Consider the following 27,785-nt stretch of genomic DNA (forward strand, 5'->3'; position numbering starts at 1 on the left):
AAAGTAGGTTAAGTGACTTACCCAGGACCACCCAGACTGCCTTTGAACAGTCTTTGGGGGAGCTGTTTCTTCTGCCCCATCATTTCCCAGGCCAGGCACCCCTGCCCCCCTGGGGCGAACATCAGAGGGATGCCCAGAGGGGAAGGTGGGAGTCAGGGAAGCTGCTGGGCCAGGGTGGGAAAGGATGGAAAGAAAAGCTGCCAGAGATCTCCCGGGGTCCTCGCTCCACCTCTGGTCAGACGGGGGAGCCCTGATCCAGCAAGGCCACATCCGAGGCCCTGCCCCAAGCCATCAGCTCCAACCTCTCTGTCGCCCCAAGCTCTGCCCCGCCATGTGGCATCCTCTCGGCCTCCCCGTGCTGCTGGTCCTGGCTTGGAGAGGACTGGCCGGGCGCTGCCCCCGCGTCTGCGTCTGCGACAACGCCAGGAGGCACGTCTCGTGCCGGAGCCAGAACCTCCCGGAGGTGCCAGCCGGCATCCCACAGGTGGGCCAGGGCAGGGGCGGGTGGGGGCTCCGGAGCTTCGGAGCTGGGGGACGAGTGCAGGCCCTCCTCCGTGAATTCGTGCCTCAACGCTGGCCGGTGGAGCAGGCCGAGGCGGTTCCTGCGGGGCGGCTGGCGGGCTCAGGGCACTGAGAGCCGGGCGGTCCCTTGGAACCAAGACACAGTAAGGGTTTGTTGGGGGCTTAAGTGTGGGGTGCTCAAATGAAAACGATCTGGAGGCTTCAGTGGGCTGCAGGATCTCACAGAGCCAGCTAAGGTGGCGCCGGCCGTCTGCGGTTACACCGAGGGCAGGATGAGGCCGGGCCGTGACGGCGAGGCTCAGGAAGGAAGGCTGGCTTAAGTCTCCGTCTCATGGCAGCTGGCCCGATGCCGGCAGCGGTCACTTGACCTCGGTGTCCAGCTGCTTCCTCGGACCACAGATGGCCCGGGAGAAGCCGCCCCCTGTTGCAGGTCTTTGTCCGTGAGGCCCCGGACCTGGCATTGGCAGACGGCCCCGCTCCCCTGCACCCTTGCCGGGCCCCCAGCCATCCGGGCCAGGAACGTTCCCAGCCAGATTTAAGGCTGGGGGTTGCTGAGCTCCCCACCTTGGGAGGAGGGACAAGTGGGGGCTGCCCTGAGAGGCGAAGATGGGCCGAGGCGATGGGCAGCTCCCAGGAGCCAGAAGGCACACCAGATCAGAATACGTCCACTTGGGCCGCGGACTTTCTGTAACAGCTCCCCGAGTGTCGCCTGCCCAGCGGCTCTCTGAGACGGGCCCTGACGGGCACGGAGAGGAGAGGTTCTGGGCTTCGGACTTCTGGCTCCGAGCGGCTCCGGACGCTCGTCTGGCCCCTGAAGCGAGAGAAAGGCTCTGGGAAGGAGGACGGGCCTCCGTCCACACAGAGGGCGATCCAGGACCTCCGATTCGCCTGAAGACAGCAGGGACGAGCTCGGGAACTTCGGCCTCGAAACAGTCCTTACAGAAAAGTGAGACGAGCCTGGCGGTGCCCAAACTAAGGCGATGTGGGTGGTCGGGTTGAAGGGAGGCCTCCATCGGGGAGGCCACGAGGCTGCCCTGGAGACGCCGAAGAAAGCAGGAAGCGGGCACCAGAGGGAAGGAGACGAGCGCAGCCCGAGGGGTCCCTCCCCGACACCTACAAACCAGGGCAGCCCCCCCCCCCCGCCGTCTGCACCTCCGAAGGAGAAGTGGGGAGCCAACTGGTGGTCTCAAAGCCGAGGTGGGGAGGGGGAGGCCGTGCCATCGGGACCCCCAGAGCCAGCCGTTAGGCAGCCGTAGGGGCAGGACGGCTCCGCTTCTAGAGTGGCCGGAGGCCTTCTCAGGACGGTCTGCCCGCCTGCCCAGCCCCAAAGCCACACAGCAAGGAAGCTGCCATTTCTAGGGCGCAACGTTCCAAGTCAGGAAGTTTTGGGTTCTGTGCGTGTGTGTCTGTGTGTCTGTCTAACTATGTCTGTGTGTAAAATCATATTCCACAGGAAGTGAGGGGAAGCTGGGGATCCGCAGTGTGTCTGGCGAGGTCCGAGGAGGCCTGGAGAGAAAAGCCTTTCCAGACTCCTCGAGGTGGCGATCTGAGTGCGAGAAGGCCCGAAGGCGGCGGAGGAAGGCGAGCTCGTGCCGTCCTGTCTTTCTTTCCCAGATGACGCAGAGGCTGGACCTCCAGGGCAACGCGCTCAAGATGCTGCCCCCAGAGGCCTTTGTGGCCCTCCCTCACCTCACTCACCTGGACCTGAGGCACTGCCAGCTGGAGCGGGTCGAAGAAGGGGCCTTCCGAGGCCTGGGCCGACTGCTCTACCTCAACCTGGCCTCCAACCGGCTCTCGGTGCTCTACCAGGAGGCCCTGGACGGGCTGGGCTCGCTGAGGCAGCTGCTTCTGGAGCACAACCGGCTAGAGGAGATCCGCCCGGGCGCCTTCGGCCAGTTGGGGTCTCTGGGCCTCCTCAGCCTGGCCCACAACTCGCTGGTCTACCTGCCCGACATGGCCTTCCAGGGGCTGCTCCAGGCCCGCTGGCTGCGGCTCTCCCACAACGCCCTGAACGTCGTGGCCCCCGAGGCTCTGGCCGGCCTGCCGGGCCTGCGCCGGCTCAGCCTGGACCACAACGAGTTGCAGGCCCTGCCCGGGGAGGCCCTGTCTCGCCCCGCCGGCCTGGTTCAGCTGGAGCTGGGCCACAACCCGCTCACCTACGTGGGCGAGGAGGCCGGGCTGGCCCTGGCGGCCCTGCGAGAGCTGTCCCTGGACCACGCCGCCCTGCAGGCCGTGGGGGCCGGGGCCTTCGCCCGCTGTCCCCGCCTCCGCTCGCTGGACCTCCGGAGCAACCAGCTCGGGGGGCTGCCCCCGCTCGAGGGGGTGGGCCGGCTGCGGAAGCTCAACCTGACGGGGAACCCGCTGCTGTGTGACTGTGCCGCCAGGCCCCTGCGGCAGTGGGTGGCCCGGGCCCGGGTCCGGACGGACGGGCGGTGCTCGGAGCCCGGGCGCCTGCAGGGGGACGCCCTGGAGTCCCTGAGGGCCGAGGACCTTCGCTGTGAGAGGCAGGCCGGGAAGGAGGAGGCCCCCGAGCGCCGGGCCCCGACGCGGGCCCCCGAGGAGGACGGAGCGGCCGGACCCTGCCCGGCGCCCTGCGTCTGCGCCCCCGACTCGCAGCACGGCAGCTGTGTGAACCGAGGCCTGAGGCTGCCCCCCTCCGGGTTCCCCGAGCACACCCGGCTCCTGGACCTGAGACGCAACAACTTCTCGTCGGTGCCACGGGCCGCCTTCCCCGGCCTGGCCCGCCTCGTGTCCCTGCACCTGCAGGACTGCGGCATCGGCCGCCTGGAGCCCGGAGCCCTGGCCGGCTTGGGCCAGCTCGTCTACCTCTACCTCTCGGCCAACCGGCTCTCGGCGCTCAGCGGCGCCGCCCTGCGGGGCGCCCCCCGGCTCCGATACCTGTACCTGGACGGCAACCGCTTCACGAGGCTGCCGGGGGCCGCCCTGCAGGTCCTGCCCGAGCTCTTCTCCCTCCACCTGGAGCGCAACGCCGTGCGGCAGCTGGCCCTGGCGGACCTGGCCGGGGCGGGGGGCCTCCGCCGCCTCTACCTCAGTGGGAACCGCATCTCCGGCGTGGCGCCCGGCCCAGCCCTGGAGCTGGAGAAGCTGCATCTGGACGGGAATCGGCTTCAGACGGTGCCCACGGCCGGCCTGGAGGGGCTGCCCGCCCTCAGGGAGCTGCAGCTGTCCGGCAACCCGCTGCGGGCTCTCCGGGCCGGGGCCTTCCTGCCCGTGGCCGGCTCCCTGCAGCACCTCTACCTGAACGGCACCGGGCTGCGCAAGGTGGGTGAGGGGCAGCCCCGGCCCTGCGCGAAGAGAGCAATACCAATGCCGCCTGCGCCACCCTCAGCTTCCTCAGCAGGGGCACCGAGGGGCTCAGAGAGGAGGCCTGGAGACGGGAGGGCCTGGGTTCAAATCTGGCCTCACCTAAAGCGCCATGGCCCTGGGCAAGACACGTAACCCCCGTTGCCTGGCCCTTACTGTGCTTCTCCCAGCTCACGTGGCATTCCCCGTTCTCGGGCCCTTTCCAGCTAGGGCGTCCCCCGTCCTGGGCTCCCTCCCAGCCCTGCCGTCCCTCTTCCAAACACACCCGAAGGGGTTCGAGGTCAGGCAGAAGAGGGGACACTTGGGAAAGCTGCCCCCAGAAGCCGGTGTTGGGCCCGAGTGCCGTGTGGGGGCCTGAGGCGGGAGACGTGGGGAGAGCCAGGCTCGGGGCCGAGAGCCAGCTGGGAGGGAGCCCTCGGATTGCCTTGTGGGGACGGCCGGCAGGCTGGAGGGGGAAATCCTAGCAACAGACCAATCAGGGGAGCTTAACGGCACACAGAAACCCGGGGGGGGGGTCATTGCCGCTGAGAGGTCGAGGAGGAGGAGGAGGAGGAGGAGGCCTGAGGAAGGCCAGCAGACCCCAAGACGGAGAGATGAGGGAGCTCCAAAGGCAGAGCCGCAGGAACGGCCCCAGGCTTTGGGGGGGGCGAGCGGACGGACAGAGGCTTTCCTTGGAGTTGGGCAGATGAGGAGGAGACCTGCAGCGTAAGGGGACCTTCTCCGTGCCTCAGTCCCAAGGCAGAAGAGCTTAAGGACCAGCCAGTGGGGTCAAGTGACTTGCCCAGGGTCACACAGCGAGGAACCAGGGACCTCCCGTCTCTAGACCCCTGAGGCCACCCGGCTGCCCCCAGGAAGAGTCTTTAGGGGAGAGGAGCACCCTGGGGCACGCTTGAAGGAAAGTGGAGAAGCAGCCAAGAGAAAGCAGGTGATAGAGCCGGCATCCAGGCAGTCGCTCGGGGAGCCCTTCCTTTGTGCCAGGCACTGGGCTGAGGGCTGGGCGAGGGAAAGGGCTTGGCTCTGACAAGAAGAAGGGTGTGGGGGTGGCCAAGGGGACCCCCTCGCCGCAGAGGCCGGTGAAGACGGCGACCGACCAAAAGGAGCAGGAAGGGGCGCTAGAAAAGCTGGCTTTGAGGCTTGCGGCAAGTTCCTCGTGTTCCGCGAACAGAAAGTGAGCACAGCTCCAGGGCGGCTGGGCGGCCCAGTGGATAGAGAGACGGGAGGGCCTGGGTTCAGATTTGGCCTCAGACAGACGCTTCCTGGCCAAGTGACCCTGGGCACTGCCCAGCCCTCCCCTCTCTCCTGCCGTGGAACCGACCCTTAGCATTGAGTCTAAGGCAGAAGGGAAGGGTGGGAGCAAAACGAAAAAAGCTTCCGCTTCTCCTTTCAGGACGAAGCCGCTCCGCCGCCCCTCTGGGGTCCTTTTGCACGGGACGCGGCTTCCCTCGCCGGCTCCCCGACTCTCTCCCTCGGCCTCACCTTTGCCTCCTCTCCAGGTTTCTCCGGGGGCCTTTGCTGGTCTGGGCCGCGAGCTCCGGACTTTGTTCCTGGACAAAAATCGGCTGCAGACGTTGCCGGCCATGGATGGCTTCAGCCGGCTGGAGCTCATCACCCTCGGGGGCAACCCCTTCCTCTGTGACTGCCGGCTCCTCCCCCTGCACAGGTGGGGGGCCCTGCCCGAGCTCTCCCAGGGGTGGGTGCCACGGGGCTCCCCAGTGTGGCTCGGAGGCTGAGCCCAAAGCATAGGCCCGAGGCCTCCCTCCCTCCGATGCGCTCCCCCAGCCGAGGCCCCAAGATCCCCGGCAGGGAGCAGAACGGAGGCGCCGTGTCCAGCGGGCTCTCCGTCCTCCCTCCCTTCCTAGGTGGCTCACCGACCTGAATCTGCGTGTGGGCGCCACCTGCGAGCTCCCGGCCAGCGTCTGGGGCCAGAAGGTGAGGGCCGCCACGGCTGCCTTTGAGGCCTGCCCAGGCTGGGGGACCCAGAAGGGCGGAGGGGATCCGTCCCATGCGGGGCGCCATGCCGGGAAAAGCAGAGGCTACAGGAGGCGGTCGGGAGCAGCCAAGGTCAGTGACGGAGACGTCCCCCCGCCGGAGCTGCTGTGGCTTGGGGGAGGCAAAGGGGTCGAGGCGCCGCCACCGCGCGCTCCTCCGTCCGCTCACTTTTGCCTCCCTCCTTGTTCAGTGCAAGGCCCACAGAAGCCCGGACCGAGTGACCGCACGGACCTAGAGTAGCGACCCCTCGTGTTCCCGGAGTGCTCCGAAGCTTACGAGCACTCCAGAAACGTGTCTCGTTTGACCCTCGCCCCATGAGTAGCCACTGTTAGCATTCCCCATTTTACAGCTGACGAAACCGAGACAGACACAAGTTAAGTGACTTGCCCAGGGTCATACAACTGGTAAGTGTTGGGGGCAGGATTGGACTTGGGTCTTCCTGCCTCGCCCTCTAGCTACCACATCCAAAGGCCAGGCACGAAGTTTTCTAGAATCATTATTCTAGGCTAGTCCTCCTGTCAGCAGGCGCCAAGCCCTGGCAGGCTAAAGGATGGCGGCGCCGTGCCCGCCCCCCGGAGCGGGCGGTCACACACGAGGTAATCAGGAAGGGAGCACGTGTGGCGCAGGGCGAGGTGTCGTGTTTCCTTCTGGGCGCCGCAGGAGAGGGGCTCTGGCAGCCTGGCAGTCTAGAGAATTTAAACTGTGCCAGCAGCAGGATTTGTTGGAAAAACCCTCGCCGTGTTTATCCTGGAAAAGAGGGAAGCCAAGAGGGATTCGCCTCATTGTGCTCGGCCTCCGCGTCATTTAAAATCACTCGGGACACTTGGACCCTCATTTCCCGGGGCCCAGCGGCTTTCCTGTTTTGGATGGCGTCTTCAAGGTGAGGGACGGCTTTAAATGGGGGGAGTGACTTGGAACCTCCTCTTTAGCTCCCTGAGCGTGGAGAGAGGAAGGCAAATGGCGGAGGTGAGGTTGGAATAGGTTTCTCCCAGGCGCGGGGTCAGTTTGTCTCTATAACACTATTCTCCCTTTTGATCTCGGCCCTCCTCACTTTTAGTTATAACACCTCCCAGGGAAGAGCTGAGAGCCGTGGGCCGTGGGCCAGATTCCTCGAGGGGGAGACAGGGTCAGCCCTTGGAGAGTGCCCACCTCGGAGGGTGCCCACCTCGGAGAGTGCCCACTTCGGAGGGTGCCCACCTCGGAGGGTGCCCACCTCGGAGAGTGCCCACCTCGGAGGGTGCCCACCTCGGAGAGTGCCCACTTTGGAGGGTGCCCACCTCGGAGGGTGCCCACCTCGGAGAGTGCCCACTTCAGAGGGTGCCCACCTCGGAGGGTGCAGATAGAGATGGTACAAGATTAGGAGATGCGGTTGGCGAGAACCATGGCAGATGTTCTCCTGTAGGGAAGTGGCGCTGGAGGACTAGCTTGGCAGCTAGATGGCACAGCGGGCAGGGTGCTGGGCTTGGAATCGTGAGGGCTCCAATCCAACCTCAGATGCTTCCTAGCGGTGTCACCCTGGGCAAGTCATTTTAAGCAATGGCGCGTGGAAGAGCCAAGAAAGGAGAGGAAAACCTGGGCGGCCACTCAGACTTCCCAACAGATCCCACCCTCTCCTCAGTTCGCTGGTGTCATTCTAGCGCTTGTTTGCTTGGCCAGGTGGGGAAGGCAAAGCCTTGAAGAAGGAGCGGCGTGTCTGAGAGCTGTTGGACCTGCCTGGATCTCTTGAGCTACTTCCCAGCCCCTCTGAGAGGGGCCGCTCGGCGGGACGGGAGCTGGCCTCGGGCCTCGGCAGCCGTGGGGAATGCTCGCTTCGCCTAGGCCGATCTCCTGTTCTCGCTAAATAAAATGCCAGCCAGCAGAGCTTTGGCCTCATTTCTCTTTTCGAAGCTTGGGGGGCCCGGGAGGGGACTTCCTTTTTTCTCTTTTTTTATTCTGCACTTAAAGCCCCCCCCAGGAAGAACGTTTACAGCAGAAGCCAAGAAGAGGATTGCGCAGGAGGCCATAAAGCTCAGGCTCTTCACGCTGAATCTCTGGGTTCCCTTCAGGGCTTTCCTGCTGCTCAGCACTCCCTTCCCCCCTCCCTTCTCTGCCCTCCTGGGCCCTTTAGAACGCACCCGCAGCCTTTATTCTCGGCGTCACACTTGTTACCCTCCTTCCTGCCAAGCCAACCTTCCTCACGCCCTGGAAAGAGCCTGCGAGAAATAAAAATAAAGGCAGTCCAAGGAATGCCCTCAGGGGCCGTGGGGTGCAAAGGTGCCTCTTTCCTGGGCTCAGGCTCCAGGAGCTCTGGGAGAGGAAGCGAACGTGCTTCCTCATGAGTCCATCCTGGCTGCTCGTTGCTGTGATCAGAGTTCTGAAGCCTTTCCAAGTCGTTGGTATCACGTGTTCTCCTGGTTCTGCATCCGTTCCTGCTCCCAGGATTCTCGTGGCTCGTGTCCGATGGGGCAGCAAGATGCTGTCATGGAAGGGGCAGCTGGGTAGCTCAGTGGAGTGAGAGTCAGGCCTAGAGACGGGAGATCCTAGGTTCAAATCCGGCCTCAGACACTTCCTAGCTGTGTGACCCTGGGCAAGTCACTTGACCCCCACTGCCCACCCTTATCACTCTTCCACCAAGGAACTAATACACAGAAGTTAAGGGTTTAAAAAAAAAAAGATGCCGTCATGGTCCCAGACAATCTGCTCAGTCATTCCTCGGCTGCCGGGCTCCCTCCCATAGTCCAGCTGAAGAAACAGGAAGTTGGTTTTGCTTGTGACTGACTCTTCCCTCTTAGGGCCACCCCCAACCCTGCTTTTTCCTGTTGAAGTTGATGTATTGCTACGACAAACTGGTTCAGAGAAAAAGGAAGTTTAAACCTGGTTCCTGCCCCTTCCTCCATGCTTGGATTCTCTTCTTCTCGCCCACTCTAATTGGGGGAAATAGAAATGTCAGCCCTTCCCCTTTGCCACGCTAGCATACTCCCTCTCGCCTCCCCTTCATTCCTCTCTTCCAAGCCCCAGACGGGAATCGATGCACCCGCAGATCTTCTCTTCCCGCCCCCCGGATGCCCTTGAAAGACATCGGAGCTCCGCAAAGGGGCTCATTCCTTCTGCTCTTGTTAGGATGTTAGCACCTCAGCGTCCTGCAGGCCCTTCCAAGTGCCTTTGCAGTTTCTCTGGACTCTCAAAGGTTTGCTGCTTCGTGCTGTAGGTTCTCTGCAGATTGGCAGGACGAGTTACCCCTGCGTGGCTCTGGTCCCTCTCTGGAGCCCCAGAGCGCTGGCAGCATGCTTGTCGGTGCCTTTCCTGTTGCCTGGGGGCTTCTGCTAATTTGGGGGGCTGTTTGGGGCTGGGAATTGCCTCTTACTGCATTCTCACACTGGATTCTTGATCATTATTGAGTGCTGCATGTCTCGGCGTTTTATGGGAGCTACCGAGTCGGCAGCCATCTTGGCCAGAAGGGCCTTTGGTCCTTTCCATGGTGGACCTGAAGGATTCGATTGGATCCAGTGTTTGGATCAGCCCCACCTGATCACTCAAGGCCCCTCACTTGTTTCTACCAGGGAAATATATGGACTTGTCTCGTTTTCTGCCTGGGGGCTTTCACATGGTGGAGGAGCTGGCCCATTCCCTTGTATTCTTGGTCTGAAGCCATGGAGGGTCCGGGGCTTGGAGGAGGCAAGGGAGTTGGAGCTGGGAGTCAATCAGCTCGCCCCACCCCCAGACGTCGAGTGACTTTCCGACCACTCTCTGGCCCACTGGTCACACTCATTGGCCAGCCTTCAAAGGAGATGCCAAGAAGCTGTGGAGAAGAGAGTGCTAGCTCCGAGCAGGCTTGATCCTGCTGTTCCCATCCCCCTTCCCACCTCCAACCAAAGACATCCCTGGCCATCTGAGATGTTGGAGCTTCTTCCTGTCCTTGAAGAGAAGGCAGGTCCAGAACAACAACGACAACGGATTTCTCAGGTGCCTTAAGGTTTGCAAAGTCCACGAGCTGTCTTCTTTTGGTTCTGACAACAACCCTGCGAGGGGGTGGTCCTGTTCTCCCAGTCTGACAGACGAGGAAACTGAGGCTGAGAGACATCAAATGACATGTCTACGGTTATACATTCCTTAAGGATTTGGGCTAGATTTGAACTCAGGTCTGCCTGACTCCAAGGCCAGTGCTCTAATCACTATACCCAGCTGCCTCCTCAGGAATACGCCTATTGCCACTTGTCTCACTAGGAAACAGAGTTTAAAATGGCCTAAAAAAGGCATCCCAGCTACCCTTTTGCCCTTAGAACTGACTTCACAGTGGAGAAAGAAGAATAGTCATTGTATTGTTGGCAGAAATGCCAGGCAGTTTTGATCCAGCCATACCACCGCTGGGTTTGCACCCCAAAGAGATAATGGGAAAAATAGGTGTACAAAAATATTTATAGCCATGCACTTTGTGGTGGCAAAAAATTGGAAAATGAGGGGGTGTCCCTCAATTGGGGAATGGCTGAACACACTGTGGTATCTGTTGGTGATGGAATACTATTGTGCTGAAAGGAATAAAGAACTGGAGGAATTCCACGTGAACTGGAAAGACCTCCGGGAAGTGATGCAGAGTGAAAGGAGCAGAACCAGGAGAACGTTGTACACAGAGACCCATAGACTGTGGTAAAACTGAATGTAATGGACTTCTGTACTAACAGCAGTGCAAGGATCCAGAGCAAGGCTGAGGGATTTATGAGAAAGAATATTATCCACATCCAGAGGAAGAACTGTGGGAGGAGAAACACAGAAGAAAAACAACTGCTTGATCACATGGGCTGATGGGGACATGATTGGGGATGCAGACTCTAAACGACCACCCCAGTGCAAATATCAATAATATGGAAATAGGTCTTGATCGATGACATGTAAAGCCCAGTGGGATGCATCAGCTATGGGAGGGAGGGGAAGAACATGAATCATGTAACCATAAAAAACTGTTCTAAATTAATTAAATAACAATTTCCAAATCATTAAAAAAAAATGCCAGGCCGCCTGGGTAGCTGTGCCGCCCTCCCTCCCACGTCTCCCTAGGAGAAGCTCCTCAGAGGATTTTCCAGGAGCCTTTTGGCACCAGAATGTCTTGCTGCTCTGCCACCACCCCACCATGGAATTTCCCCCAGAGCCGGACTATGAACAAGGCGCTGCCCGGAGAGTTGGCTCTTCTTGTGATGACTGGAAAGACGATTTCGTGTCACTTTTCCCCAGTAAAGGCCCTGAAATAGACAATGTGTCCTACAGTGGGGCCCGCTTCACCCCACGGGCCTGGATGGATTGGTTGGGGGGGGGGGGCGGACCGAGAACTCAGTTTGAAAGCACAGAAGACAATCAGAGGCAAAGATGGAGTCAAAGAGGAACTGAGACAACAGAGACAGAGAGGGAGACAAAGGCAGAGATCAGAGGGAGAGAGGGACAGAGACTGAGGCAGAGACCATCAAAGGTGGATAGAGATAGACAAAGGCAGAATGAAAGGGGAGACGGGCAGAGACAGCAACAAAAACAGTCCAAAGGAGAGGGGCTGACAGAGACAGTTAAAGTGGGTGGAGAAGAGGTTTTATTAAGCATTTACTGCTCCCAGCAGTCTCCTTTTTGCAGCCCTTTGAGGTTTTACAAAACACTTCACAAATATTGCCTCATTTGATCTGATCCTCACAGCCACGTTGGAGACTAGGTGCTATTCTTGCACACACCCCCCCTCCATTTTATAGGTGAGGAAACTGAGGCCCAGAGAGTTTAGCTGACATGCTCAGGGTCACACAGCTAACAAGTGCCAGATGCAGGATTTGAACTCTGCTCCAGGTCCTGTGTACTCCCAAGCTATGCCTATGGGACTGCTCTAAGAGCAAGGGGTGCCCCTAAAGACAGGCCCTCAGGAGCTGTGGGAACCAGCTTCTACCCTGTAGAATGTCAGGGAAGGGAAAGAGGAAGCGTGAGTGCGAGTCCTTCCTCTCCTCCGCCTCGCTCAGGGCAGGACGCCTTTCGTGTTCCTTTGTAGCCCCAGCACTTCAGCTGGGTCCTGGCACTTCAGACTGTTCACTGACAGGGCAGGAAAGCCCTGCAGCGGGCTCCAGCCCCCAGGAGTCAGGGAGCCTCTGGACCACTCTGGCCTTCCTGCCCTGGGTCCAACTGCACAAAAAGCCAGGCATGCCCCTTCCTGACCATAACTGAGTGTGGGGGGCAGGTTAGATGGACTTTACCTGGAGCACCCCTTCTCGGGCTAACTGTCCGGGCCACGTGGGGGCTGCTCTTCTTCCCCCGGCTTCAGAGGCTCCCTCTGGATCTACACACTTCAAATACAGCTCTGGAGCGATCCCGCTAGGGCAGCATGGGCAAAGGCTTTCGAGTTCACATGCCCAAAGCGCAACTTGGAGCTGCCCATAAGCCCCCTGCATTACCCCAGAGAGTGGAGGGAGGGGCGGATCATGCCAAAAATGTCCTCAGGGGCTGGAAGCAGCTCCCTGTGCCGCCTGGGCACACGTGCCAATATTTTGCCAATGCTGCACTAGGACCTGTATTAGTAGACAGTTAGCTCAAAGCAAAGACTTTTCACTGAGATGTAAAGAACAATGGACAATAGGGTAGTGAGGTGGCTCAGCGGACAGAGAGCCAGGACTGGAGAAGTGAGGCCCTGGGTTCAAATGTGACCTCAGACACTTCCCAATGGTGTGATCCTGGACAAGTCACTTAACCCTCATCACCTAACCCTCACGGCTCTTATGCCTTGGAACCAATACACAGTATTGACCCTAAGACAAAAGGGAAGAGTTAAAAAAAGAAAAAAAGGACAGGGCACCTGTGGAGGGAATGGGCACAAATCAAGGCCCACTACTGGGAGTAAGGGAACATGCACAGAGAAATCTGCTCATGCTTCTGGCCCTGCAGGGTCCCAGTATCTCACCGCTTTCTCTGGGATCCTCATGCTGCTCCCACGGGCCCCTGGATTTCTGTTGGCTGAGGGGACAGCGGGGCTCCCTGGGCCTGCTCCTCTCTGAGGCTCAGTTCCCAGCTTCCTGGGCAGGCCTTTCCCGGAATCCAGGGAGCTCAGGTTATTCTAGTCACCATTCGTCCTCCCACACGCCAGCATTCCCTGCTCTCAGGCCTTCGTCTGAAAAGCCCTCAGATCTTTCTAAGCTATTTCCAGCAGCCCTTTTTGTGGCAGCGAAGGACTGGAGACTGAAGGGGTGTCCATCAGTTGGGGAATGGCGGAACAAGCTGTGGTGGATGCTCCTGATGGGACACTCTCATGTGCAGGAAGCCATCAAAGCCCTGACGTTTAGCACAGCTACTCACCAGCTCTGACAATCCCGCGCGGCAGCTTGTCAGGAGGATGGAAATTCCACACTCGGTTTTCCTATGTGGCTCTTTTTACAGTGACATTCACTTGCATTGAAACTGTTGCAATCAGTATCCTTATTCAGCCCCAGGGAGGCACGGAAAAACAATACAGGCTCATGGCAAGAACAACCCCAGTCACAGACTATACACTAGCCCCAAACAAACCCCCATAGTACAGAAACTTCCCCTGGCGTCATCCCCATAACAAGCCAGCAGTTAGTGAGTGAATGCAAGTTTCTAAATTCCCCAGCAAACTCCCACAGACCAAGGAAAGGTGAAACACAAGGAAAACAGGAGAATGACAAATCAGCCCAGAATCACCCTTCCAGAACTGCCTTCTTATCGACCCTGTAGCAGAAAGAACAGCAAACATACTTCTTAAAAAAATAGTGAAAAATGAAAGAACAGCATGGGAACAAAATCTGGACCAGACGGATATTAGTGTATCTTATTTGGTGTAATCAACGACCATAACTATCTCCTTGATTAATGACAGGCATGAATAGCATACAGTAAGAATATGCATGACTTAATTAGTTAAAAAATAATCAACTATTATGCTTAGCTAGGAACTGATGTTCTTGTACCTTACGGAATGCCGGAAAGAATAAGTTCCAACTAAGCCATCCTGTAATGAATAATTCTTGACAAGCTTCTTTGTTTAATCACAGCAGGATAATTAGTAAAGGCCAGTCACAGGAAGTTTCAAAAGTTAATATGTGATTTCGAATGTATGAGAAAATCAAAACTGTCTGAGAGCATGAAGAAAAAAGGGTATAAAAATAGAAACCAGCAGATGGCAAGAGAGACCGGCCGCTGCAATTCCACTGGCACTCTGGCTCGTTTTCACTTCATTTCGCCACGACATCCCACCTCCAGAGACCCTCCCGAGCGCACAATCAATGAGAAGATCACAGAAGCCCCGCCAGGACCCTCCTTCAGGAACTGATGCAGAGTGAAGTGAGCAGAACCCCAGAACAGCAGACACAGAGACGGCCACACCGTACCATGCGCGGCGGAGAAACATGGAGCCCCAGACCGCGGATGTAACGCACACGAGAATTGCTTCTCTTGGCTAAGCACACGGCTTATATATTGTTCACAAATCACCTGTAAGCACATCGTTGCCGTGTTATTTATTACATTATGTGACATGCAAAAAAAGGTAACCCCCCCCCAAAAGAGACAAATGGAGCGGGGGGAGCCTAGAGCCAGCACACCCTCCCGGGACCCTCATTGTCCCTCAAGTCCTGGGGGGTCGTTGTTGTTTTTGCTACTTCCTGCCCAGCCGTCTTTTCATGGGATGGTTTAGAGTGCAGAGTTCGTCCCATCCAGGATTCGTCCCATCCAGCCACCCCTCCGAGTCGGGAGGCTCTCCCTGCGGCGGCTCCTCCTTCCTGTCCTCCAGGTTTCCATCTCTTGCTCATATTACGTGATTTATTATATGTCATAGTACATATTACAAGAATAAGCCATCACTAGCATCGTTGCTGGGAAGGGCGCGGACAATCGGGACTCACAAGGCCAGTCTCATTCCCCTGCAGAAGAAGCTGCAGTCAGAGGGGAGCGTCGGGCTCGTCCCGCTTCCTCGTGCTATAAAAGCAGAAGTCGAAGTTCAGCGAATGGACGGGTCCTTCCGGGGTTCTCAGAGAGCAAAGGGCAGAGCCAGGTTCCAGCTCGGCGGACACACCATGCCACCTCCCACGGGAGCCTCCGTTTGCTCCTCTGTGAAACGACGGGCTGGCCCAGGCGAACTCCCAGGTCCCTCCCGGCCCTGCCACCCTCCAACCCCACCCGGGCGCCTGCACCACGACTGGTGCCACCGTTGGACTGCCCAGTCTCAGATGGCTGCTTCTGAACGTGAGACCAAACGGGCCTGAGCGAGGCGAGGCCCAGCCTTCGGGCTCCCTGTTTCCAGCCGTCAGGAGGACGTGCGACTACGGAATAAACGCGGCCCCTTCTCCTTCCAGAAGCTCTTTGGAGCCCGGCATGGCGGCCATCCTTTGCCGCAGAGCCCCGTCCCTGTCCGTGCTTGGAGCCAGACCCCCGGAGAGCTCCTGGCCGTGTGCTCAGCTTCTCCATGTTTGCGTGTCAGAAACGGAAACGCCTGCGGATGGTTCTGAAATCATTCCAGTCCCTCTGAGCCCTCCGGGACGCCGAGCTTGGGAGCTGCTCTTCTGAAATGAGGTCAGGCGAGCTCTTTCCCTTCCCTGGGAGGAAGAGCCCCCCCGCCCACGTCCCCAAAGATGCGAAGCTCCCGCCTGGGGATACCCCTCTGTTGGCCTCCTGGGATCCAGGAGTGGCCACGTGGGTAGAGGCTGGCTGGACACTGGAAAAGGAAAGGCCAGACGGACATCCGTGCCGCGGCTGGTCCTCCCACGTCTGTGGTGTCGTGGGGGCGGCCGGAGTGCTGTGACGTGGCGAGGACGCCGGGAAAAGAGAGCGGCCAGAGCGGCCTCTTCATTCTTGTGCAGAGTCCGAAGGGCCCTGCTGGCCTCTCTGGGGGGGTTTCCTTGTCTGCAAAGCGGGGACGGCAGCAGCCGGCCTGGGGGCCGGCGCGAGGGCCAAATGGGAGGACGTCCGTGGAGCGATCCGCAGGCGGAGGAGGCTCCCCATGAGGGTTCCACGAGGAACGGCGGCCTTGGGGGAAGCGGCTGCCGAGGGGCCCATTTGGATTTCAGAGGAGTCAGACGTGTGGAGGGAGCCGAGGCTCCCGGCTCTGCCCAGAGCGGCCGTCCCTGGTCTTTTCACTTTGGGCTTCATGCAGGACGGCAGAATCCCTCCTGGGACGCCCCGTGCATGTGGGTCAGGACTCGCCCCCGTGATCTCAGCGGCACAGTGAACGTGGGCGTCTTCTCTGCCTTTTCGTCTTTTAGAATGAACGACTCACTTGTCCAGGGTGGTGGAGACGGGAGCTGTTGCAGGTGGGACTTGAACTCGGCTCTCCCCGGCTTACCATAAAGCCTTCGAAGCTGGGAAGGAACTTAAAAGGCAAATGGGAAGGGGCTGAGCCAACGCTAAACTGGACGCAGGCTCACCACAGACTAGACCAGGCCTGGGCTGGGTCCCGGAAGCACCCGCGGGCGTGCGCAGGGAACCGGGCGCTCGGCCTACGTTTGGGCCATCTGGGCCGGGTCCGAGCTGGAGAAGCGGATCAGGGTAAAAGCAACGGCATAAAGACGAAGGATTCTGAAGGACTCCCCGTTCTGACCGAGACTCCAGAGGACGGGGCGAGCCCGGCACCCGGGAACGAGCGGCGCGGCAGGGAGCAAGAACCAGCGCCGGGGATGGCGCCTCTTAAAGCTGGCCCGGCGGGGGGGCCCGGGGGGCCCAGTTCCGAGGTTGTTCCCTGAGCCGGCAGAGGCCGGGAGAGTGGCTGCTGCGTCCCGCCGTGCTCCGTTCTGGCTCCGAGTCCCTGTTTACTAGAGGACAGACGCCACCCCTTCTTTAGACTGTAGCCACCAGGAATGTGTCACCCCACAAAACTTAGCATCAAGGGGCGGGGGCGAGGCGGAGGTCTGTGAGCCACACGTGCTGGTGAGTGACAAGTCAGAAACAAGTGGCTGCCCCCTGGGCTCCCCGAAAGAGGTCGAGGCTGCCACTGGTCCACGTGGAAGTGGAGGGGGACGCAGGAAGGGACGTAAAGAACTATCTTTACATGGATGGGATGTGCAGGGGATTCTGCCCTTCGAACCGGGCCTTGGAGGAGCTCAGAGGAGACCTCAGGCGGCTCCCTTTTGAAATGTCCTGTGAGTAAGTTAGGCTGACTCCATTTCCCTTTCCTTGGCCTTTCTGGAGGCTCCAGCCTCAAAAGAGGCCTCTCATCTGGGCCTGCCGTTTGTTGGGGCCTCTGAAGCCCTGCCTGGTTCAGGCCTTCAGACCAGACCGGAGTAGTAACATGCTCTCTCCCTCTCCCTTCCCTCTCTCTGTCTGTCTATCTGTCTATCTGTCTGTCTGTCTGTCTGTCTGTCTCCCTCTGTCTGTCTCTCCGTCTCCCTCTGTCTGTCTGTCTGTCTCTCTCCCTCTCCCTCTCTCTGTCTCTCTTTCTCTCTCCCTCTGTCTGTCTGTCTGTCTGTCTGTCTGTCTGTCTGTCTCTCTCTCCTCCACCATAAAAGCCATCCTGACTCGGGTCTCTTATTTTGGAATCGGCTAATCGATTGCTGGCGATCAAACTTGGACCATCCAGTCCGACCACAAGGCTGACCTTTCCAAAGGGCGCCCCTTCAGAGCAGCAGCCCTTCCTCCCATTGCCTTCTCCCCCCCCCCCCCGCTGCAGCATCGGATCCCCAGAGAACAGACACCCCCCCCCCCGCAAAGCCCCCCGGCAGGGCCTAGGACAGGCCTGGCTGGCCGCCAGCCCCAGCGGCCGCCCGCTGACTCCTTTGCCCGGGAGTTTCCGTCACGTCCTGCCGGGAGGCCGGCGGGTCCAGGGGCTCCTTCTCTAGGCAGGCCTCAAAGACAGCAGCCGCCTCCTTCACCTTCTGGCCCTGAGCACTGGGCGGGGATTCGCACGTGGCCTCGCCAGGTAGGTTCTGGCCAGCGAGCCGCCTGCGGAGAGAGGAAAGGTTGGAGGGACCTAAAACAGGACGAGGGGGCGGGGAGGGGGCGGCAAAGTGCTTCTGAAGACTGGGAGCCGGGCCTAGAGAGGGTCCTGGGTTCCCATCTGGCCTCAGCCACTTCCCAGCCGGGTGGCCCTGGGCAAGTCCCTTGACCCCCTCGGGCCAGCCCTGACCGCTCCTCTGCCTCGGAGCCAGGACCCAGGAGCAAAGGTGCGTCGTGTGCGAGGGAGGGAAGGCCGGGCGGAAGGGGGCTCGGGGATCCCAGCTGGCAGAGCCGAGCCGAGTGGAGGCGAGGGCCCAGAAAGCCCCCTCCCCGCCGCCACCCACCTGTGCAGCGGGAGCAGCTGGCAGTCACAGTGCAGGGGGTTCTCGCCGAGGTCCACGACCTCCAGCTGGGAAAAGGCCTCCATGGCCGGCAGCGTCTGCAGCTGATTCTCCTCCAGATACAGGCTCCTGAGCCCGGGCTCCAGGCCGGCCAAGGCCTCCGGAGAAATCTAGAGGAAGGCGCCCGAGAGGCTGAGGAAGGGGAGAGCAGGCACGCCATCCCATCCCTCGGGGAGCACCGGGGTGGGGGGAGCTTCGCCCAATCCCAGAGCTGGCCAGACGGCGTCCAAGGCCAGGAGAACCAGGAGCCCTGCAGGCCCCAGGGGTCCTCCTCAGACTCTCGAGGCCCCGCGGCATCCCCTTCCCTCGGGGGAGCTGCACTGCAGAAGGGACACGGTGGGCCACAGAAGGATGGAGCGCCCGGAATGCCAGCCCTGGCCCTCGGCACACGGCCTGTTGGAGCTGGGAGGGCCCCGAGAGACCCCGGCCTCCAGCCCCCTTTGACCAGACCGCTGAGGTGTCATGCACCCATTTGGCCTCCGCCAGAAGCTCCCCACCCAGGCCTCCATGCCAGGACCCCCCACTGGCTTGGGCAGGCGCCAGGCCCCTTTGCTTCCCCCGCAGCCCACTGGGCCACCCCACCTCCTGGCCTTCCCCTTCCAACTCTAGAACTGTGACTGAGTCGGCTCCGGCACGGCCCCACCGTCGCTCGTCACCCTCCCTGCCCGCCACGGAGTTCTCCCCAGCGAGGACGTAAGCAGGGGGTAGCGGCTGCTGCTTTTTTTACCATTTTTGAACCCTTCCCTTCCATCTTAGAATCAGTGCTGTACGTGGGTTCATGGGGAGAGAAGGGGGCAGGCCTAAGCCATGGGGGTGAAGTGACTTGTCCAGGGCCACCCAGAGGCCAGATGGGAACCCAGGCCCCCCCCCACCCGGCTGCCCTTTATCTGCTTTTGAATGAGGCCTCCAGTGCCTGGGGTCAGCACAGCGCCTGGCACGAGGGTGTGCTTCACAGGTACACAAATAAAGGCTTTGCTCCTGCAGGCACCCGTTAAATGGCTCCCCTGGCCCGGGGCACACTGACCTCTTGCCTTGGCCCCGACCTCTCCCCCGGGGCGGCCGGGAGACTCACCTGCCGGAGCTGGGTGCCGCTCAGGTGGAGGTGCTGCAAGGTGCGGGCCACAGGCAGGAAGGCTCCTTCCTGCAGGGCCGCCAGGGGGTTGCCTGACAGCTCCAGCTCCCGGAGGGCGGGCAGCCCCCCCAAAGCCCCCGTCGGCACGGCGCCCAGCCGATTGCCGCCCAGATAAAGGCCCTCCAACCTCGGTGCTGGGCCAGGCGTGACACGAGAGATGTTGTTCCCGTTCACGTGGAGCCAACGGAGGCTGGGGGCGCCGGCGAAGTCGCTCAGGGCCAGGTGGTGGAGAGCGTTGCGCTCCAGGTGGAGGCCCACCAGGCTGGGCAGAGCCCACAGCACGGCCCGAGGCACCCGGGTGAAGCGGTTGCCGTCCAGGTACAGGTATCGGAGGCGGGGGACGCCCTGCAGGGCGGCGGCGCTGAGCTCCGAGAGCCGGTTGTCCGAGAGGTAGAGGTAGACCAGCTGGCCCAAGCCACTGAGGGCCCCTGGGGCCACGCGGGCCACCTGGCAGTGCTGCAGGTGCAGCGACACGAGCCGACCCAAGCGTCGGAAGGCGAACCGAGGCACCGAAGTAAACTTGTTCCAGTTCAGATCCAGGAGGCGCGTGTCGTTGGGGAACCGAGAGGGGATGAGCATGAGGCCCTTGTTCTCACAGCTACTGTGGCGGGAAAGCGAGGAGCAGGTGCAAGCCAAGGGGCAGGGCTGGGCGGTGTCCTTGGGGGCCCCTGGGGGGCCCCGGGTCCCCCCCAGCCCCCCCAGCCCCTGACACCGCAGGTCCTCTTCCCGTAGCCACGCCAGCCGCTGCCCTCTGAGCAGGCTAGGCTCGCGGCACAGCCCGTCCAGCGTCACCCAGTTCCTGATAGCCCAGTCGCGCAGGGGCCGGGCGGCGCAGTCACAGCGCAGCGGGTTCCCGCTCAGGTTGAGCTTGTGCAGCCTGTCCAGGCCCTGCAGCGGAGGCAGCGTCTCCAGCTGGTTGTCCCGGAGATCCACGGTGTAGAGGCGGGGACAGCGGGAGAGCGCGGCCGGCCGGACTCCCTGCAGCGAGGCGCCGTCCAGGGTCAGGTAGCGCAGCTCGGGCAGGGCCAGGCCCTCCTGCTCGGCCAGGGAGTTCAGCGGGTTGTGGCCCAGATCCAGGTGCACCAGGCCACGCAGGGGCGCCAGTGCCTCCCAGGGCAGGGCCTCCAGCTCGTTGTGGTCCAGGCTGAGCCTGCGCAGGCGCGCCAGGCCCACCAGCGATTCCGGGGCCAGCTCGCGGAGGCCGTTGTGGGACAGCCGCAGCCACCAGGCCCGCGGCAGCCCCTGGAAAGCCCCGTCGGGCAGGGACTCCAGGCTGTTGTGAGCCAAGTTGAGGAGGCTGAGGAAGGGCAGCTGGCCAAAGGTCCCCGGCTGGATCTCCTTCAGCCGGTTGTTCTCCAGGACCAGCTGCCTCAGGAGAATGGGCCCATCCAGGGCCCCTCTGGGCAGGACCGAGAGGTTGTTGGAGGCCAGGTTGAGGTAGGACAGGAGCAGCAGGCCCTGGAAGGCCCCCTTGTGCACCTGCCTCAGCTGGCACGCCTGCAGATCCAGGTGGGTCAGGTAGAGGAGCGGCTGGAAGGCCCGGGCGGGGAGCACCTCGAAAGCGTTGCCTCGCAGATCCAGTTTCTGAGTCAGCTGTTAAGAGAACCACACTTTACGGCGATGCTTCCACGAGGCTTTAAGAGGGGCAGAGGGGGTGGCCGGGGAGCATGGTGGCTAGGACGCAGGTTCACCCCCATTGCCTGACCCTCTCTTACCGCCCTTCTGCCTTGGAGCCAATCCTTGGTATCAATTCTAAGACAAAAAGTGAGGCTTTTTAAAGGGGGAGATGGGAATCTGACTTCCTACTTGTGAGAGGTTTTGTATTTCTTTGTATTTTTATTTCTTCTCAATGGGTAGAGAAGAGGGTGAGGCAACAGTCAGAATCTGGAGCTAAAAATTGAATTAAATGAAAAAAAATTTGTCTTCCCAGTGCCTGGCCCAGAATAAATGCTTCACTGTTTCTTGAATAAAAAATAAAAAATAAATCCACAAAAACGGAGCCCGCTAGGGATCTGGGGGCAGCAGGAAGGGAGATGGCAAAGCTTGCTATCTCCACCTTCTGCAGCTTTGCTCAGTGACCTCTTGAGGCCTGTTGAAGCTACAGGGCAACTTTCATACCCCTGGAGCTTGCTGCCAGGAGCATGATGGAACCAGAAAGCAGTGTCTTCAGCTCAACCTACATATCAAGGGAGCCCAGGGTGACCCTCTGAAGATGCGGCAGGTACAGCTGGTAAAAAGGGACCTTGACTCAAGGGGCCTTTTTAACTGCCAACCAACAAAGCAGCTAACAATGTGCTGAAGGGTCAGTCTCACAAAAGAGCAACAATACTCTCTTTGAGGGGGCTAGAGCCCAGCATCCACAGCAGGAAGTCAGCACAAAAGGAGGAGCCTCTAAGCTCTGAGGAGAAGCAATAAGGAGCAGCTTCAGCAGGAGAAAGAGAGACAGAGAGTCAGAGACAGAAAGAGAGAGAGACAGAGAGAGAAGAGAGAAGAGAGATAGAGAGAGACATAGAGACACAGAGAGAGTCAGAGACAAGAGAGAGAAACAGAAAGACAGAGAGAGATGGAGACAGAGACAGAGAGGGAGAGATAGAGACAGAGAGAGATAGAGGGAGAGAGTCAGAGACAGAGAGAGAGAAGAGAGATAGAGAGGGAGAGAGACAGAGAGGGCACCCCAGTGTCTAAAGGAATTTCGCCCTTGTCACTTAAAAGCCTTGCTATTAGAGTTCCAGGTCCTGCTTTGAACTGTGGTGCAAACAGTATGGAACAATAGTGCTATAGATTTAACTAGAGCCGAGTTCCGTGGATCTCTGATCTCCAAAGGGTGGACATGGCTCATCCGTGCCTGCCCTAAACCCATCTGTGGACTCCCGTCCTATAGGATCCTTGGGAGGGTAACTCGCATTTCTGGGTAAAGCGCTGTCCTTACAGAAGGTCACTGAAATAAGAAGGGAGCATCTGTTTAAATCCAGCCTCATGATTTCCTTAGGGCAGGGACCTTGGGGTGTGGTGGCTCCCTCCACCAATGCAGATTGGCAAGTTATCTCTACATTATAATCTTAGAGAGCTCTAGGATGCTGAGAGGTTCAGTAAGAATTCTATACTGATAGCTAACACTTCTAGGTACTGGGCTTATACGTGCTTACTATATACTGTGCTAAGCACTTTACAATTTTTATCTCATTTGATCTTCACAACAACCCCAAGAGGCAGGTACTATTATTATTTCCATTTTACAGATGAAGAAACTGAGGCAAAAAAGTTCAATGACTTGTCCAGAGTCACAGAGCTAAGAAGAACCTGAGGCTAAATTTGTATGCCTGTCCTCCTTGCCTCCAAGGCTGACCCTCTTGCCATTATACCACATTCCTTCTCTAGAGAGGATATTTTTATTCCAGATTTATATGTAAGGAAGCTGAGTCTCAGAGAAGGGAAGTGATCGTCTCATATTATTCTACCCAGGATTTAAATCCAGCTCTACAGTCTCCAAGTCCAGCTTTCTTGCTGTTACAACTTCATAAATGGCCTTCCGTGGCTGAGTGCTATTAGGAGAGAATGTGGGTACCCGATTGGTGTTGGTAATTTGCTCCTTCCTCCCTCGGTCCATCTAACATTCCATGCCAGAGAAGCAGGAGGGGAGGCCGGGGTGCCCAGCCTACCTGGGGCACTCTCTAGGAGTCTCAGCGGGGGCCGAGCTCCTGATCTCTATGGACAGAAGGGTTTGCCACACGAATTGGAAATCGCCCACCCTGAAGAAGTCACTGGTCCATAGGAATAAACATGGATGCCAACCTTTGTTTTTTACAGCCCTTACCGTCCATCTTGGAGTGTCTCGGAGAGTTGTGACTTGCCCAGGATCACCCAGTCAGGAAGCATCTGAGGCCGGATTGGAACCCAGGACCTCCCATCTCTAGAACTGGTTCTCTAACACTGAACCACCCAGCTGCCCCCAATTAGTGCCAACGTTATGGTGAACGCATGGCTTGGATGTGACAGTGTCCCTGTGCCACCTCATCTCCCTACATTTCTAGCACGGTGGCGTCACCCACATGGAGCCAGGGCTCGGAATGGGCTGGACATGAGCAACAATAACGTCCAATGTTACGTGTGAAGTTCTGAGATGCTAAGTACACGTGAGAGAACCACATCAAAGCATTTCATGAGCAAGGGCCGATGGAGAGCACTGGCAACAGGGGCAATCAGGGAAGGCTTCATGTAAGAGGTGGCTTGAGCTGGACCTTACGAGTTAGGTAGGATTTCAACAAGGAGGAGGCAGCCCAAAGTAGTGGAAAAGATTAGGATCTCTCCATCATCTCAGGCACCCCAGGAGGTGACAGGAACTAGCCAGCTCGATCATAACCAAGCCTGGGGAAGGGAGGTGATGGGCAGGGCCTCAGGGAGAAGGCTAAGAGCAAGGGTTTCATTCAATCCGCCCAACAATGATCAAGCTAGGCCCTGTGCAAGGGGCTACAAAACCCCAACAAAGCAGCCCCTGCCCTGCCCTCGAGGAGTTTACCTTCCTCAAAACGGAGATGAAATAAATATGAAAGGATTTCAGAGGGTGGCACTGAAAACTGGGGAATCCAGAGGGCCCTCCTGGCAGAGGAGGCCAGGGCTGAGCCCCTAGGACACTTTGCCTTGAGGCCACAGGAGGACTCCCCCATGTATGCACAAACTTGGGTGGGCCACCATCCCCACCCCCCAGGCCCCGGGGCTGCTCCAGCTGACCTGGGGGGCGGAGGCTGGCACTTTGGTGAGGTTCTGGTTCTGGCACAAGACGGATTTCTTGACGCTGTTACAGATGCAGACCTGAGGGCAGTGATGGGTGGCTTCCCTCTCAGGGGAGGCCTGGAGCAGTGCCGACAGCAGCAACAGGGTCAAGTAGTTCCACATCCTGGGGCATCACTGCCGAAAGAGAGAATGGGTTTGTTAGAACCAAAAGGGAAGACGAAGGCAGGAAACCAATCCAGCAGTCTTGTCCTGAAAGGACGGCCATGGCCAAAATCCATCAGGAAAAAATGCATTCAGGGGCAGCCTCAGACCTAAGGGGACCCCAGGGAGCCACAAGCAAGATGCCTCCCAATATGAGGTCCCAAGAGGGAAAGGATTCTGGCTTAGCAACTAACGATAACCGAGTCTGTGGCTGGCTAGAGGACTTTCAAACATTGTCAACCAAAAAATCAGAGCTGAATGGGAACTTTGGAACACAGGCCCAAGAGCCCAGAGAAACCAAGACGGGTATGTTGCTTTGATTAAGCAGCGTGGATTCCTTGAGTTCTGGAGTTGGGTGTTCCTGGCGAGTGGAGTGTCATCAGGCTGCCTACGGAGGAGTGGGCTGAGAGGAGGGGAAAGCATCTAGGTCAGCCCTATTGGGATCGAGTTCACAAGTGTCCACTGAACTTCTAGTTCAGGCAAGATAGGGAGAACCAGGCTCCAAAAAAGGATTTCTTGGCGTAATTAGAAGAGGCTGATGAAGATTGGAGCCCCGGCATCTGAGCAAGAGGAGGAGAAGCCGGGGGCCCTTCCGAACCTTCATGTTTTCAAATATGGACAGTGTCTGTTATATTCAAACTCTGAGTCTCACCTTGATTGACAAGGGAGACAGTTGGAAGACATCGAAATGTTCCTGGATGCTGTGAGGACAGGAGCAAAGGCAGTTGGCCTGAGGATATAAATACCCTAAAGGTCATCTGCGGGGCGGGGGGGGGGGTGTTGGGGTGGGAGGAGAGATGGGGGGAGGTCTTCGGTCCTGGAGGCTCTGGTCTTAGGTCTTCGAGCTTTGACCATTGATCCTCTCTGAATCTCCCTAGATATTTAGGCATTTGATCATCATTAGATATTTAGGTATCTGGGCCCGGGTGGTAACTGGGAGAAGGAAAGGAGAAGAAGCAGAGGAAAGTGAAGGGTAGAAACTTCCTAAAGGCTGACATCACAAACTGAGATCAGGGAAGCTGAGAGAAATCACAGTATCTGTACCAACTGAGCGATTGCCCTCTGGTTTAGCAGTGGCCAAGCTGAACCAGAGGTGCGCGAAACCACAAGCTCCAGCTATTGAAACAAGAGCCTACAGTCCTGAGGGATTATTGATCATAGGTATTAGTGACAGGGTCTCCTATCCCCAACCCGTTCCTGATTATTCCTTTCCCTATTTAACATCAATAAAGTTTATTAAATACCTTCCTGAGTGGTCATTACATCAGGACCCTTGGGGAGGGAGCAACTCAGTCAGATGAAAATGTTATCCAAGGCTAATAGAGCCCAATATTAATAATCAATCCAACCCCAGGTGGGACCTGAAAGGGTTACCCATCTACCTGACCATTAAGGGTCCTGCCTGGGCACTGTTATAGAAATAGGGTATTATAACATCCAGTAGGGTGACAGAGTTCAGTGGTTCCCCTGCACCAGCTACCTAGGGGAATACAATGAACAGCTTCCCAAACCAATATCCCCTAGGAGCATAGCATTATCAGAAGAGTCCCTATTTATTTTATAACAAGTCAGATAGGCAACATCAAGGAGAGGAGGTGGGGGGTAGGAGAAGGCATAAAAAAAGTAAAGAGTAGTAGAGGAGGAATGGATTCATGTAGATAGGAGGAACAGGGCAGGTGAGATATATACATTGAGGGAAGAGTGGAGGGCCCGGGCATTAGATAATTTTGCTTTTTACCTCATACAAGAAGACTGAAAACACACACACATACACGAATTTGGTAGAAATATGCCAATTCAACAGGGTGGAAAAAAGCAAAGATGGGGGAAATCAAGGAGGATGATCCCAGAGAGGGAAAAGTCATGAGCAAACCAAGTGTCTTGAACCTGAAATGGGGAGAAAATGAAGGAAGGAAATAAGGCAAAGAGCCCAAATCTGAGGGGGTCCATTAGATGGCCTCTTAGACAGCTGGGAAAGAGATGGACAAATTGTAGTGTATGAAGGGAATGGAATATTATTACACCATAAGAAATTACAAAAGGGACAATTTCAGAGAATCCTGAGGAGTTTGAACTGATGCAGAGGGGAGTGGGCAGCACCAGAATTATGTTTACACAGAAACAAACAAAAATGCTTTCCAAGGCTCAACCACTTCTTGACAGAGAGCCAATGGACAGGAGTGCAGAAAGAAACAGACATTTTGGGACATGACCACTATGTGGATTTATTTTGCTTGACTATGCCTGTTTGTAACAAGGGGGGAAAAAAGGAAATTTCCTTTCTCTCACTTTTTAAAAAACCCTTACCCTTCGTCTTAGAGTTAATGCTTGTATTGGTTCCAAGATAGAAGAGCAGTGAGAGCTAGGCAGTGGAAGTTAGAGGCTAGATTTGAATCAAGGACTCCCTATCTCTTGGTCTGAGATCTCTATCCACTGAGCCACCTAGCTGCCTCCTTTTTAATAAAAAGAGAATTGAGGCTCTTTTTTTGGTGTTTAAGTTCAGGATAAAAATGAAATAAAAAATAAAAAAGGTCTATTGCAGAAGCAATATCATTTTAGGGGTTCTGAGGGATTGATTCCCGTGATATCTGAAAAAAATAGAAGGTAGAGTGTTACCACTAAAAAACAGTTAGTGCATGCAAAGTTGATGAAGCGCTCTTGGTCCAAGTGCTTAGTTTCTCATCTAGTGTGCCTTGAGAACATACTGTCTGTAGATCAATGAAAATACGAGAAGGGACAAGGTGGGTTTTTACAAGAGATGGTTTCACAGCTCCACACTGGACTATAAAATACTAAAAAAAATAAAAAAGCACAGCTTCCTGGGGCTCAAAGAAAGCAACTGATTCAATAGAAATCAGTCATAAAGGCAAAAGCCATCAAGGTTTTTCAGTGCTTGCTGCTCTGAAGAGAGTAGCAAGAGGTTTCAAGAGAGCCCAAGAAAACCAGGTCCCCAAACCTGCTTGCCTCTGATGTGGGGGACACCCAGCACTGAGCCCCAAAGAGGCCACTTCCCCTGTCAATAGCACATTGATTTTTTTCTATCATGTGCCAATTGCATGGAGTCCTTGAATACCAAGAGACCTCCTCAATCAGCTCCATGGTTGTCTGCCAAAGTAATGAAGAAAAGGAAGTAGATGAGGAACACATACGTATCCATACTGGTGTATGTAGGTGGATGGACTGTGCAGGAGCTGATGTCCTGGGATACCGCCAAGACTGAAATATCCGCCCTCTTTACCTCTGTCTTGTAGCACCCCTGGATTCCTTCAAGACGTAGCTCTGATGTGACTTGTTAGACTTTTCCCAGCCTTTCCCTCCGTTCTCTAAGTATCATGGAAACCTACTTGGTCGATGTCGTATCCACTATTAAACGAGATGGTGGCCTAGAGAGAAGCCCAGAAGACCTGGGTTCCAATCTTGCTTTCTGAAGTCATTTAAACTCCTTTCGTGACTTCTTAAAAAGTAAGACAGACTACTTAAAAGTAGTCTCAGCATCTCTCTAAGACCCAACGTGCCAACACTCGCTATGCCAATGTGTCAGTCCTCCTCCCTGTTCCTTTTCCCATTAGAATGGAAACCCTTCGAAGGCAGGTACCATTTCTGCCTTTCTT

General features: G+C 57.5%; 2 protein-coding genes across 2 annotated transcripts; one reads left to right on the plus strand and one right to left on the minus strand.

The window, feature by feature from the left end:
* Window positions 1–169: 169 nt before the first annotated feature.
* Window positions 170–8,182, plus strand: CHADL (chondroadherin like). The gene is made up of 6 exons (XM_044677295.1): window positions 170–484; window positions 2,137–3,804; window positions 5,340–5,506; window positions 5,706–5,907; window positions 6,026–6,715; window positions 7,492–8,182. The coding sequence occupies exons 1-5, from the start codon at window positions 185–187 to the stop codon at window positions 6,068–6,070; spliced, it is 2,382 nt and encodes a 793-aa protein (XP_044533230.1). The 5' UTR covers window positions 170–184; the 3' UTR covers window positions 6,071–6,715; window positions 7,492–8,182.
* Window positions 8,183–17,498: 9,316 nt separating this feature from the next.
* On the minus strand, window positions 17,499–24,904 carry LOC123250300 (chondroadherin-like protein). Its single transcript, XM_044679306.1, has 4 exons — window positions 23,971–24,904; window positions 19,183–20,835; window positions 18,054–18,220; window positions 17,499–17,715 (listed from the first exon to the last, which is right to left on the minus strand). The coding sequence occupies exons 1-4, from the start codon at window positions 24,133–24,135 to the stop codon at window positions 17,499–17,501; spliced, it is 2,202 nt and encodes a 733-aa protein (XP_044535241.1). The 5' UTR covers window positions 24,136–24,904.
* Between the last annotated feature and the right edge of the window lie 2,881 nt (window positions 24,905–27,785).

The sequence above is a fragment of the Gracilinanus agilis genome, chromosome 5, assembly GCF_016433145.1.
Source record: "Gracilinanus agilis isolate LMUSP501 chromosome 5, AgileGrace, whole genome shotgun sequence".
In the NCBI taxonomy this organism is placed as follows: domain Eukaryota; kingdom Metazoa; phylum Chordata; class Mammalia; order Didelphimorphia; family Didelphidae; genus Gracilinanus; species Gracilinanus agilis.